Source organism: Dendrobium catenatum, unplaced genomic scaffold (genome assembly GCF_001605985.2).
Source record: "Dendrobium catenatum unplaced genomic scaffold, ASM160598v2 fragScaff_scaffold_1685, whole genome shotgun sequence".
Lineage (NCBI taxonomy): Eukaryota > Viridiplantae > Streptophyta > Magnoliopsida > Asparagales > Orchidaceae > Dendrobium > Dendrobium catenatum.
The window spans coordinates 214,888-230,036 of record NW_021320147.1 but is presented as its reverse complement, the minus strand read 5'-3'; the positions used below and the strand labels follow the sequence as shown (position 1 = coordinate 230,036).

General features: G+C 33.8%; 1 protein-coding gene across 1 annotated transcript in view; it reads left to right on the top strand.

Annotated features, from left to right (window-relative positions):
* The window catches only part of LOC110112149 (zinc finger protein 511), a 61,216-nt gene that overhangs the window by 13,128 nt on the left and 32,939 nt on the right, over nucleotides 1-15,149 (top strand). The window contains exon 2 of the mRNA XM_020844255.2: nucleotides 876-937. Coding sequence (XP_020699914.1) covers nucleotides 876-937 — 62 coding nt within the window. The remainder of the gene's footprint in view (nucleotides 1-875; nucleotides 938-15,149) is intronic.

Here is a 15,149-nt window from a genome sequence, read left to right as displayed (position 1 = left end):
ACATCCATCTTGAGGAGTATTGGCATGAGCACAAACAATTCATTTACTATATATAACTGATTTGGAAAGATTTGATCTATAGGATTCTAAATATCTAATGCATTCAAATTATAATATAATATGTGTAATTTATTCCCATGTGTTTGTTTCTATGTTTTTCCAAGTCGATGAGAAGATTCCTTTTAAACAGACCTTGCCATTTCTGTACATGTAACTTTTTTTATTTTCTGTAAAGATAAAGAAGATTAATATATAGAGAAATTTCTCCCTACTCCTTTCTGCCTTTCAGCTTCCCTGTGGAAGCTTCCTCATGGCAATTTTACTGTAACAGAGGTAAAATTTGCTGCTTTTGATGAAAGTAGAAAATTGTAAAAAATTAATTTGGCTTAAAGGATAGAAGTTAATGGCAATAAAATGAATGATCATGAAATCCATACAAGCGATTGAAATTTTGTGAGAAAATAAATAAAATTATAAGAGGTTTGGTAATAATAAATTGCACTTTTAACCAACAAAATAAAAGAAGAGATGAAGAGAGAGAGAGAGAGAGAGAGAGAGAGAGAGAGAGAGAGAGAGAGAGAGAGAGAGAGAGAGATGGAGGGAAACCCAGTGCTTGGGTTTAGTTTGACGTTTTTGTTAGCCAATGTTTGTATATAGGTATTCCTTTATTTTGTTTTATATTATGTTTGTTTTTCTTTCTGTGTTGTGCACTTCCATTTAAAGGTTAGGTGGTGGTTCAACTTTTTGTATATCACTATTTTACGAGAATTATCATTCAAATTGCTCTTATATTATAATAATGCTCGCATTAATCAACATAAATAATATTGTATTATCCTTCATTTTCTTTCTTTTCTTCTCCCTTCAAATTGTAGGTTGCCCTAGAACTTACAGAAAATGAAAGATATCAAATTCAAAGAATGGAAGATGCAGGCCGGTATGTTGTTATTTCAAGAAAACGCATAGTTCGTGATACATTCTGCACATTAATAGTTTTGTGTTGTGGACATTTTTTTTTATCCTATTCATGTAGTCAGACTGGAGGATTCGTTTCCTGGCACCCTGTTATAGCACAACTAAACGACCACATGGTTCATTATCATGTCATTAATCATATCAAGTTATTATAATCCATATGAATTATTTAATTGCTTAGAATGCCAGCACTGCTTATTCTTAATGGATATTTTATTTTATTTTATCATTTAACCTTCATCCATTTTCAATGGACGTGTTCTCTATAATACTTGTAAAATTTATGTCATGATCTAATGCACCAGAAAAACTGTTTAAATCAATCTATTATTGTGTTTTAAGTAATTACAGAGAACTCATTCGCTACATTGACATTAGCAAGCAGACGCAACAGTTCATAGATAATACATTTTATTAACTTGCATTTAAAATGAGGAACAAAAACCACCTGTTATCTATCTGAACTTTCATCATATCATGCAGTTTCAGTTCTTGGCCAAAATTTTGAGATATGATCCTTTCATGTGTTTATTTATTTTTGTATGTTGAATTGTTCTACATTATTGTTTCTCTTACAGGCGTGTTTGTTGGTTGTGTTTTTATTTCCAGTTATTTATTTATTTATAGAAAAATAGCTACTTATGTTAGGAAACATGTTTTGGTAACTATTTTTGTTTTTTATTTTTGAAAACCAATTAGCATGTTTACAGACATTTAGAAGATACTACATGAGGGGTTCATTTGTTTTCAAAATATCATGAAACAAATACACATTCAAATATGTTTCTATTTTAATCGAAAATAAAAACAAAATAACAAAATACAATAAAATAGCAAAATAAACGCTAGCACAAGCAAAAATGCCATAATTTATTCCTACTTAAATTCTTGTTCCAACCATGTAGAATGGTTCTTGCATATCTAGACTTCTGGATCTCATTTATATTGCAATATTTTTTCTTAGTGCAATGCCTATGATGAGCAATAGCTGTTACTATTTCCATTTTTAATTACCTGATAATCTAGTTATAACTAATCTACTACTTCTTGGTTTTAGCGATTGCATTATTACCCTTAGACAATGCCTTGCAAATCACTGTCTATGGTGACCTCATAACTCCCAATTTTGAGCCAATGGATGTTGCGATAATCCATGTCAAATTATTTATTTTAGTAGATCAGAGAAGTCCTGCATTGCTATAGTACTTTTATCCTTATTTCAAGATTAGACTTTTTGCATGCAAGGTATTAAATGTACCCTATGATTCTCAGCCTAGTCAAATGCTCAACTGTTTTAAATTTATTATGTTTGGTGCTGCTGCTTCAGTATAAAATCAAATGATTATCAGCCATTTGTGTGAGTTTGGCTTTAAAATGTATATTTGTGATAGCCTTACACATTAAAATATTGACCAGATTGAGATTTTCCTTAGCCTTGGAAAGACTTAAAATCCTGGTACAGTAAACCATTATTGGAATTGTACCCTGGAAGTGTTGCTCCTTATGCAAGCATGCCTTGTGATAATATGGTCTTGACATAGCCCGCATTGATCCCTGGATTCATCCCGAGAAGCTTAGGTATCAGGCTATGTAGAGGGAGTGGTTGCAAACAGCTGTTGCTCTATCCCATACTGGTCCCATGACAGGGTCTAGGAACTCCGAGTATCGCGGTAGTAATAGATGGTTGGATGAAGTTTTTAAATCTTATTTAGAATAGTTTATATAATTTTCTTATTAATAACTTTCAATATTTCGAAAGAGCCACTAAATCCAAAATTCATTCTAAACCAAATATATATCAGGTCTATATACAAATTCTTTTCTCCTACTCATTTCATTCTCAAGCTTTTGTCCTGAAAATTAGAGAGAGAGAGAGAGAGAGAGAGAGAGAGAGAGAGAGAGTTCTCCTTACCTAAGCCACCTCCATTCCCGCCGACTACAATGACCCCTTTGTCCATCTAACGCCTCCTCAGATCGATCTCCTACCAAACTAGCCCTAGGCCGAACCGAACTCCACAGTCGATCTCCCTCTGTCTGCATTTGAGCCTAGCCGAATCCAACCCCAAGCCAAAGCCGAACTCACCTTCCCTCTTCTTGATCCGAAGCCAGAGCTCTTGCCCGACATCCCTCTCTGCCTTGGCTGCAAGATCCACCTACCCGACCCCTTAGTTGATTAGGTATTTATTTTATATTATTATTATTATAGTTATGTAATACTGATGATAATATTAATAATAATGGTTATTATTACCATTATTATTATTATTATTATTATTATTATTTAATTATAATTATTTACTATAATAATTAATTATAATTATTATAATTAAATATTTTAATTATATTTAATTTATAATAATAATTAGTTTTAATTAAAATAAATTTTAATTAATGTTTAATGTTACTATGGTTAATTATTTTTATTAATAATTAACTATAATTACTTAAAATTAATTATATTTAATTATTTTAATGTAAATTAATTAGTATTAATTATAATTAATTATTTTTAAATTATAATTAATTATCATTAATTATAATTAATTATAATTAATTAGTTAAAAAAAACCAAAATGATTCTTTTTCTCGTGTCTTGCAACGGGTCGGCAAATCCCCTACGTGCTCACGTAGCGTTGTAGGGAGGGAAACCGGCGCAGCGCTTGCGGCGACTTAAGAATCCCTCTTCAATGTTAGCAACGAGCCGACAAACCCCTTACGCGCTCATGTAGCATTGTGGGGAGGGAAATCGTTGCGGAGCTTGCAGCGAGGGGGATAAAAGAAATAAATATATACATATATATTTTTATATAAGTACCCCAAATGCTCACGTAGTGCAGAGGGGGGAAATCTGTGCTTATTTCTAACATTTGCTTTCTTTTTGTAATAATAAAAAAAATCCTTAAACGCTCACGTAGCGGGCGTGGATAAAAAAAATTTGCAATCGCGGTGTCTTTTGACACCTACTTGAAGCGCTCAGGTAGTGTCGAGGGGAAGTTTGCCCCTTGATTTTTCCCCTTAACGGGGGAGACGCCGGGAGGTTGCCGAAATTTGGATCGAAGATCCAAGGACTTGGAACTACGCTCAGAACTCAAATCAAATGACTAAAGGAGGGCTTGAACTTAAATAAATTGAAAGAACTAAGCCTAAACCATATGCAAAAGGGGTGAAATTCAAATGAACCTGAACTCAAGTGAACTTGAGTTTGATACTTGAACTTAAACTAAGGATTTGTTGGCATGCATTTGAGCTTGGTTTGAACCAAGTGAGAGGGACTCATGAACTTGAAAATGACATAAAGAGCTTTAATTCAATTTGAATCTAAATAAAAAATACAAAAGGATATACTATAATTTGAACCTCATGATTTGAACAATCATGAGGACTTGTAATTTGACCAAGGAGAACTTGAATCAAAGCTCAACCAAAAGAAATTCATTCAAGCTTGACTTGAATAGTTGAACTCAAGCAAAGAGTTTGTACTTTGATTACAAAGGACTTGGACTCGAATCCATAAGAGAACTATAAGGAGCATAAGCCAAACTAGAACTTGGGTACCACATGAAGCTTTATACAAGAGAGCTTAAACTCAACTTTATGGAATGGGGCTTTAACTTAGCAAATACTTCATTATATCAATGTGAATGTTAAAGACCTAAATCTTTCTAATGGATACCAATAATCAAAGAAAAGGCTTGCGGATTTCGACATATCATGCTTATAATTGATTTAAGCTAATTGCCATAAAAGATTGAATGAAGAATGTAATGATATGACCATAATCGACAACAAAGAATCTCATTGAAGTATCAAGGGATCAATATGTCAATCAACATACAAATATTAATAAAGGAAGTTACCACACAAGATTTGAATCATCTCCCATAATAATGAAAGATCTGCATTACATATGAGTCGTCTACGAATACAAATGTATGTACAATATCCACCCTTGAGTAGATGTATAAAGACTACAGTAAATGCAGTATCCTGTATCAACTTCAGTCTAAGGATGAATACATCTACCTCCAGCAGTAGTGGATGTATTGTAAAGACCAAAATCATAGCAGAATGCATAAAGAATATAAGTTCCTACGAGCTTCTACAACCCGAGGCAGGAGATTAGTTAGTGTGCTACGATCCACCTACATAAAATCACAAGTAGTGCACGACAATCTACCTGTACAAAACAACAAATAATTCAATTCACAAACTGCTACGCCACGCCACCGGATCCGCAACTTCTATGCAAGCGGATAGAAGGCGTCTACAAATACTTTCAAAGTATCCCATGCACTATAAATTGTATACACATAGGTACACTAAAGGGAAAAATATATTCTCGACCTGCATGGTCCCCGACGAGCGTGTTATTGGTACACACGTGACGTCTAGGGATGCTGCGCGTGTTATTAAATTTGAACTCGATCATTCTAAGTAGATTAAAGGAGTCGACAGGGTTCAATTTCAAAACGGCCCCAAACACCCGCATGGGCCCTGACGAGTGTGTTATTGGTACACACGTGACGTCTAGGGATGCTGTGCGGGTCGATGAGTGAATTCAAGTTCGAACCCGATCCTTCTATACGGATCAATAGGAGTCAACAAGGTTCTAACTATGAAACAAATATGTGGTCGTGGTGACCAGAATATTTGTTTTATTACATTCATATTAGACCTTCAAGACCTATAACAATATGAATTCACTAACAAAGACATAAAACCTACGAAATCCGATCCTCTGTCGATAACTCGGTAGAGTTGACAAGATTCAATCCATAAAGAGAAATGACCCCAAATACCTCGATGATGGCCGTGTTGAATGCAGATTTCAACCGTAGGGGTTCCCAAACATTTTCAAATGTCTCCCAAATATCCAAAATTCATTTCAAACAATTCAAAGCTCCACCCAAATACAAAAAAAACCCAAAAATCCAAAATCATTCCAAATTCCAAAGATATTTAAAATTAAATCAATCCATCAAACACATAAAGCAAAATCCATCCACCCTTCGCAACAGTTTGCCGGGGTGGACAAATTCAAATACTACTTCAGCTCAGAAAGAGTCAAATGCCTAGTCGAAAATATCACTAGGATCCATTCTCAAACAATCTCCTGCCATTAAGGACGTGATACGCGTCCTCTAACCAGCGGTTTTGCCGCCAAATGGCACCGCAAGATAAACGGTTATGACCCAGGGCCCTCTAAACCTAGTGGATGGCACCACGAAATATCGATTATGGCCAGAGCCAATACATTCCTTAGTGGCATCAAATCCTTGAGATATGAATCAATAGGATATGATTGATAGGGCACAAAGCCCTCTGTCAGCTAAGGTGTATTCAAATTTGTCCCCTTAGACAAACACCCACCCCAGGTCTACAAGATCCCCTTGGACGAAGCAACCCATGGCTACCGACAAGGATCCTTCTGTCAGGTTGGGTCGACTACCTCCTCTGACTAAGTAGACCAGGGACCACGATGGCCCGGGACGACGGAACCATGGGATCTTGATCAGGTCCATCATCCATTCCCCTATCATCCGCTTTAAGTACAAGATGGTGAAATTTCTATTTTAAATATCAAACCCTTAAATTTCCAAATTCAAATCCATACTGCTACTATATGCCAGATAACACGTGTATTCTACGTATCTGATCGACGACTAGCCTTAATTGAAAGTTTTGTCTCATTATCGGGAGAGGTAATTTACTATAGGGGCTTGCGCCTATAGGAAACTAGAACTCAAATAATAAAGTCCTCGCAAAATGAGGGCGAAATCTCTGGGTAGTGTCTTATCTACAAACCCATCTACCTTCCAAAATTTACCCCGAAGCTTATCCGTTAAAACTCCCTCGCCTAAGAAAAAGCAAACACGAGCGGGGGAGGCGGGGGCCGAATTTTCGGAGCCCACAGGGTTATCACATAAGAAAAGATAATTTTACTTGTGCTAGTGGCCACATACATGAAATCAATATGCACAAGCGATAAGAAAATACACTAGGAATCTAGTATGTGCATTTGTCCTTCCTATTTAATCTTAATTAAAGTAATACAAAGAAAAAAAAATCCTTTATTCAAAATCATTTATTCACACGATTCCCTGCTTTTCTTGCTGAATTGGGCCTTCATGGTCTCCCGTATTCATCCAAACCCGCTCACTCTTTGCATCTGTACTCTTCCAAAGCCTGCACGAGCCCCTTTTTTCCACCTTTTCTTCTTTCACTCCTATTGGGCCATCATCAAGCCCATCTACAACTTTCTTAGTAAAAATCACTTCTTTCTTCTTGAGACCCAAAGCCCACTCACTCCACCTCCACTTGCCCCAGCTCTCTGGCTTTCTTGAAACCTTTTCTTCCTCCCTCTTTACTACAATCCAAACACTTGAGACCCTTGATGACAAGAAGGGAGAAAGTTGTTACTGGAGCTCATTCAAGAAAGCTTTGATGGGACTAACAATGTGTAAAGGAAAATAGGAGATCATGGGATTTGTGATTTAATTTAAATCTGCATATGACTGGAAGTGGTAAGTCCAACAATTAAGTAAAATAGAGAATAAATGGCAGCTAAGATTATGTAGGATTTAAAATTATCATTTTCATTATTTGATTGAGTTTAAGTTAAATCTTGCTTGATCCTATGACCGAGCAATCCTATCGTTTTCTTTTTCATTCTTTCTCCCATTCTCCCTCACAACACTTTTTCCTCCTTTGTCCCACTCAATCCCTCTAAAACTCTCGATCACCTCTCTCCCACTTTCTCTTTCTATCTCTAGGAAATTGAACAAAAAGAAACAAAGAAAGAAAAAAGAGAAAACTGGAAAAAAAGAAAGTTTCAATTGTTAAGAGAGTTGCTATTTGCATGTTTTACATTCTTGCAACTTGTATAGTTTTGATGATTTCAAATATTAATGTTTTATGTGTAGTAATCTCCTAACACTTTTTGGAAGAGTTGTTTTTGCTCTTGTGTGTACTAACATTTCCGGAAAATCAAACTCCAGACTACAAAGACTTCAAATCAAATTCAGCATGAGATACTTTGTGTATTTAAAACTTGTATTTTTCTTTGAATTAAGTTTGAAAGAGAGTGATTGTAATTGAGTGAATACACACACACACTTTAGGAGATCTTGAGAAATTTGTACTGATCGTACGGGATGAACATAGTTCGTACGGGACGAACATAGTTCGTACGGGACGATTAGGTCAGTTATCTCCTCGTAAGAGCAATGGAACGAACAGGAATTGAAGAAAATTTTTCTAAGTCCTGATCGTCCAGGACGAAGTGTATTCGTCCCAGGACGAAATGTTCTCTGAAAAATTTTCGTTCAGACGAAGTGTATTCGTTCCAGGACGAGTTGCTCTCTGGAGTACTATCGTCCAGGACGAAGTGTATTCGTCCTGGGACGATTTGCTCTCTGTAAAAATTTCGTCCGGATGAACCCATAATTCGTCCCTGGACGAAGTAAACCGACTCTGAAAATTAAGTGACGTTCTGCAGTTTTTGGGAACCGACCTATGGAATAACCGTTCGTACCGGACGAACCTAGTTCGTACGGGATGAGGTGTGTGTACGAAGTCATTTCGTACCCATATACATTAGGTTCGTTTCCAACGCATTTAAGTAAAATCGTCCAGGACGATCCACGATCGTACGGAACGATCCATGCTTATTGACTTGAAAATTTACAGTTTTTGGACGGTTTTTTGTGTCTTTCTTATAAATAGTCCAAACTAAACTGCTACTTAATCTTTTTTTCCACTGATCTTCGTGCCTATTGAAAGAAGAGTCAAGGAGAGAGTGTAAGAGGGTGTTCGAAGGAGGATTCCTACTACTGGAGCGTGAAGGCTTCACTTGGTATTCAAAGGTAAGAATATCTACTTGTTGATTTGGGATTACTTCACTCTTTTCTTTCTTCTTTCTAGATTTCTTGTGAGAAGATATGTCAAGGAGATCCGGTTCTCTGCCGACACTTGGAGAGTGTGAACAACCGAAGGGTTCTCTGCCCACACTTGGAGAGTGTGAACAGCCGAAGGATTCTCTGCCAACACTGGGGATAGTGTAAATGGACGACGGTTCTCTGCCGCACCGGGTAGTGGTGGAAAGAGTGTTTGTAAAGGCTTCTCCGCCTTGCTGTGGGTGCAAAAGGAGAGTCACTAGTAGTATTAGTGCAATACTCGGAGGGTGCCTCCGGGGAGTGGATGTAGGTCAAGTTTGATCGAACCACTATAAATCTTGTATCTTTTATTTTTTGTTGCTTTTTATTTTGTTGATTTTTTTTTCTAATTTGTGGTTGAAAAATCTATTTCTACATAACTCATTAAAGTTTATTTTTCGGTTTAATAAATTAAAAAGAGGGATTAATTTTTAATTACCAATTCACCCCCCTCTTGGTTAGCCGCTGGGACATAAGTTTAGGTTTAACAACCTAATTCATAGTGATCGAGTTACAACATCAATGAAATGAGAGAATAAAATTAAAAAAATGAGGAAAGAGACTGTATTTGATCTCCTCGACAAATTGTTATCTTGTCGTTAACAATGTCACCTCACACGCACAATATAATGCAAAAAAAAAGCCGCAAAATTTAAGTACTTGTGCTTGTTATTTTGTTCCGGTGAGGAAAATGCAAATATATGTTCTTATTTGCCAATTAGTGGAGAAATCTTATGTATTATCTTGTGCAGATGATGAAGGCTTACATATTCCCTAATGTTAAGGCTTATGCATGCTTATTTAAGAATGATGGTTATGAATTTTTTTTGTTGTGTTGTCCTAGATAACTATCATGAACGTTTTCTTATGTATGGTAGGAAAGCTTATTACTTCTCTTAGATGCCCCCTACATTAGGGAGATGTTGGGAGTTTGCGTGAATTTTTACTAAACGAGCAAAGCTAAAGAACTTAACAGAACAATATGAAAGAGTTTTTGGGATTCAAATGTGACAAAGATGAAGCAAAAAAAAAAAAGAATAAAATGAAAGTTTGCAATATACAACTGTTGAGGAATTGAACACATAACTGAATACAAGCAAAACTTACAAATACCTATAGCGGATTTGTTCGCTTGCCAATGAACATGAACATGACCTTTCAATAAACACTTTGGACTGTTACATTTCCTATTGAAAAACTGAAAAAAACTCATAATAAAACAAGTTCTAAACACAACTCAGGGGGACTTGCGCAAATAGCTCATACATGAACACAAATAGGACCCTCCCGCTACACTTAAGACTCAAAATAGTAGATTGAATGTAAATATGATTGAACATGATCAAGGCAATACTTCTATTCAGAAGAGAAAAATTGATTTCTCATAGGACCCATTGGGGTAAAATCCAACATTATAACAACAACAACAACAACAACAATAACAACAAGCCTTTATCCCACTATGTGGGGTCAGCTACATGAATCCTTTCTCTCCATTGTGTCCTATTAAGAGTCAAATTCTCTTCTAAATTTAATAAAGAAAGATCATTTCTAATATTTTATAACAAAATCTTTTTAGGTCTACCTCTATCTTTCTTAACGTAAATCAAATATAATATATCTACTTTCCTAACCATGTCATCGAAAGACTGCCGTTTTATGTGACCAAACCATCTAAGACGACTCTTTCTAATCTTATTTTTCGCTAAAGCTACTCCAATCTTTTCACGTATATGCTCATTTCGTATATTGTCTTTAAGAGTAAAGCCACTCATCCACTTGAGCATTCTCATCTCTGCAACACTTAATATTATGCTTCTTTTTTAATGACCAACATTCTGCATCATAAAGCATTAGATGTCTCATTACCATCTTATATAATTTTCTCTTAAATTTGAGAGGCACTTTTCTATCACTCAATAAGCCCAATGTATTCCTCCACTTCAACCATCCAACTTGAATTCTACTAATAATATCTCAATTTTATATCACTATCACTCTGAACAATAGACCCAATATATCTAAAACGTGCACTCTTATAATGACTTGATCGCCCAAAGTCATAATCCCCCACTAAATCTATTATTACTAAAATTACACTCTATACATTAAGTTTTAAATCTACTCAAACGAAAGCCTTTAGACTCTAAGGTTGACCTCCATAATTCAAGTTTACCTTCAACTCCCTCTCTAGTCTTATCAACAAGAAGAATATCATCAGCAAAAAACATACACCAGGGTACAATCTCTTGCAAATGTCTAGTGAAAACATCCATGACTAAAGCAAAAAGATATGGGCTTATGGCTAATCGTTTATATAATCCAACTTAAATAAAAAAATACTTGGTCATACCACCTTATTTTTGAACAAAAGTAACAACTCCTGCATACATATCTTTAATGACTTGAATATAAGCATTATTAACCCTTTTCTTATGTAGAACTCTCCATAGCACTTTATCATATGCTTTGTCTAAATCAATAAAAATCATATGTTGATTCTCCTTATTCTCTATGTACTTCTCCATCAAACCTCTCAATAAATGTATAGCTTCCATAGTAGACCTACCTAGCATGAATCTAAATTGATTTTGAGAAACATTAGTGTCATGCCGCAACCTATGCTTCATAACTCACATATTTTTAAAGTATGAAACATTAACTTATTTTTTCTATAATTCATACAATTTTGTGCATCTCCTTTATTCTTAAAAGTAGGAATCTACACACTCATTTTTCATACATCTGACATCTTTTTAGTCTTCAAAATATAGTATGCTAACAAATTCCTTCATCTTCGGAGCCACACCTCTATTGGAATATTATCAGGTCCAATAATAAGCTGATAAAAACATAAATTTTTATTTTCATTTTGGGTGCTAAGGTTTCTAGAGTTAATCGTATTCTCACAATCTTCATTGAAAAGTTTAGCAAAATGTCTCATATACCTTTATTGAATATTCTCTTCTAAAAAAAGCACTTTTTGATTTTCATTCTTAATACACTTTAGTTGAACTAAATCCTTACTACTATCTCTTTCTTTAGCTAACTTATATATACATTTTTTGTCCTACTTAGTATCTAATCTTTCCATTATATATTGCTTTTTAGCTAACTTATACATATATCTTGAACTAATCTAAGTATATCTTTTGCAGCATTCTTAATATCACTAGCTATTTTTTCCCACATATTATTAACAATCTTATGCATAGACAAAATCTTAAAATCTAGAATATTACTTTAAAAGATATTATTGTTGATATTCGTTAAATGCCCCCATCTAATTTTAGAATAATAATGTATTTTATTTTTTATTTTCTTCCCATTCATCTTAAAGTCCAAACTAATAAGCGATATTAGATAGATAAACTTTCACTCATAATAACTTTACAATCTTTACAATCTTAACGATGTATTTTTCTTATAAGAAAATAATCAATCTGAGTTTTACTATATCCATTCTTATTAGTGATTAGATGCTCATCTCTTTTCTTAAATAAGATATTAGCAATTACAAAATCATAAGCTAAAGAAAAAATTAATATTGTTTTACCATCTTCATTAGTCTCTTCAAAACTATGACCGCTATGAATGTTTTTAAAATCATCCATATGTCTACCAATATGTCCATTTAAATTTTTTCCAATTAAAACTTTTTTTTAACAGTTTTCTTTTGTATTAAATCTTCTAGGTCATTCCAAATATTTAATTTTGATCACATATCCAAACCTACTTGAGGAGCACTTATAATATTAATAATTTTAGCATCAACAACACTCTTTAAAGCTATAATTCTATCTCCAATTCTATTAATTATTGTAACATTTTCTTTCAAACTCTTATATATAATCACACATACATCATTTCTAGTACGACTCCTACTAGAATACCATAGTTTTAAATCATAAATTATCAATCTCCTTAGCCTTCTCACAATGTATTGAATGATTCATATCATGATTGTTCGACAAGTTTTATGCTGGCTGTCGAGTACCTAAAATCCATTGTTATGCAAACAAAAAAGTGTCATTTCAAAACATGTGGCAAGATCTAACTCATCCCCTGTTCAATCAAATCCATAACATGGACTTGCAAGCGGACAAAATGCAAATATCAAAGCTATAAATGAAATATTTGTGTATATTTTAATGACAAAGCATTAGTGTAAATAAATTAAATATGTATAATTTTAAAATGATCTATACACATCATGAGGCAAATTCGACTCAATGGCAATGCTTTGTAAATCATGCAAGCACACCAAAAGCAAAAATCATTAGCATTTACTCTAACAAATGTTCTAAATGCTTGAACTCAAAGTTAGAGATTGTTGTACAAACTAAAAATAAGATGAACTCAAATGTTTCCCACTTTGAGAAGGCAATCACTTAAATTACAAATCCTCTTTTAGAACTAAACTCATTAATATATATGCATGTTATTGGGCGGGTCTTATTGCATGTAGGGAAAATTCATAAGTCATATATTTCAAATTCAATTATTCTCATAAGTACTATAGTCAATAAGATTTGAACCTCATGATGAGGATCCACATGACAAACCTCAAATGATAAGAGATTTTATTTTGCATATGTATAAGGCTCTCAAAGCTCCTTTAACAAAAAAAAGATGTATTTAAACAAATGCAAACATTAGATGCCATTACCTACAAGATATAGTCACTAGGTCAAATCTACTGACACAATCCTCTATATATAGGGTTAAGAGTTGACAGGGTTTGTAATAGAATGAATGCCCAAATGAATTCAACAACAACAACAATAACAACATCAAGCCTTTGTCTCACTATGTGGGGTCGGCTACATGAATTCTTTTTCGCCATTATGTCCTATTAAAAATCAAATTCTCATTTAAATATAACAAAGAAAGATTATTGCAAATATTTTCTAACCAAGTCTTTTTAGGTATACATCTACACATAAGTCAAATCTAATGTCACTATCTGGCCTGATGAGCTCGCATAGACGAGGTGAGAACGGATGTCAGACGTAAATGATAGAACATAATATTTTAATATAATTAAAATATGACATAATATGAATCTAAAATACTTCAAGAGATATAATAAGCACCTCTAAATCTACTTCCAATTTGAACTAAATGTTTCATATAATTTCATATAAAGTCACATATGTACAAAAGTGGACTAATTTTTTTTTCTTTCATGTTAACATCCACCCAAAATAATACTACAATTACAAAAAAAAAAAAAAAAAAAAAAAGGAATCTGTTATCCGGTCCTCTCCGGCTGTACGTGAACTAAGGTCGTTCAGTTATTCATCTAGCAGCAGGGTTTTCTGAAAATATTCCAAAACTAGGGAGTGAACTATGCTCAACAAATGACAATTACATCTAAAATTCATGTGCAACTTAGAGGAACCCACCCAATATGCTAACTGCTTAATGTGTTTATATGACATTATTATATGTCATATGCTTATATATTTTGATGTTATATGCTTTTATATTTAGATGTCATATGCTAAGTGTCATATGCTTAACATGATGTCTATTGTATCATATGCTTAACATGATGCTATTGTATCATATGTTTAATATGATGTTATGCTATGTGTCATTTGTTTAACATGATGTTTATTATCTCATATGTTCATATACTTAGCTTATGCATATATTATACATCCGTACCGGAGTACTCATATTGTACTGATCAGGTACAAACTCATAATTGGCCATTTATCATTATTTTGCCCCGAAGAGTCGTATTGTACAAGTGCACCGTATTTGTTACTCCGCCTCAACATACACAAACTTGCATTTTTTTTCTCATATCGTAAGATGATTGCAACAATATTAACATACATATGATGACTTTTTATTTAAGCATGAAAAGAAAATGAAAAGGAACTTGAACATATGAAGAGCTCTCTACTTAGCATGCAAAGTACTTTGCATAAAAACTTTCTATTTACCATGTCAAGTATAAGGTAACATAGAGCAATATAACATGAAAAACATGAACATAAAGTGATATAATGCAATAAAAACTTAACAAAAAATATGAACCTTAGAATGTAATATCACTTACCTTGATAAACAATCGTTTATACTTTTGGCGAATCTTCTTAACACAACACCTCTCCTAGAAGTAACTCCTAGGATAATAAGCACCTTGATTACTAACTTATAATATAGTACATCATATCACATTTTCTATTACTCAGACTAATCATAACATAATACACTTCTAAAATT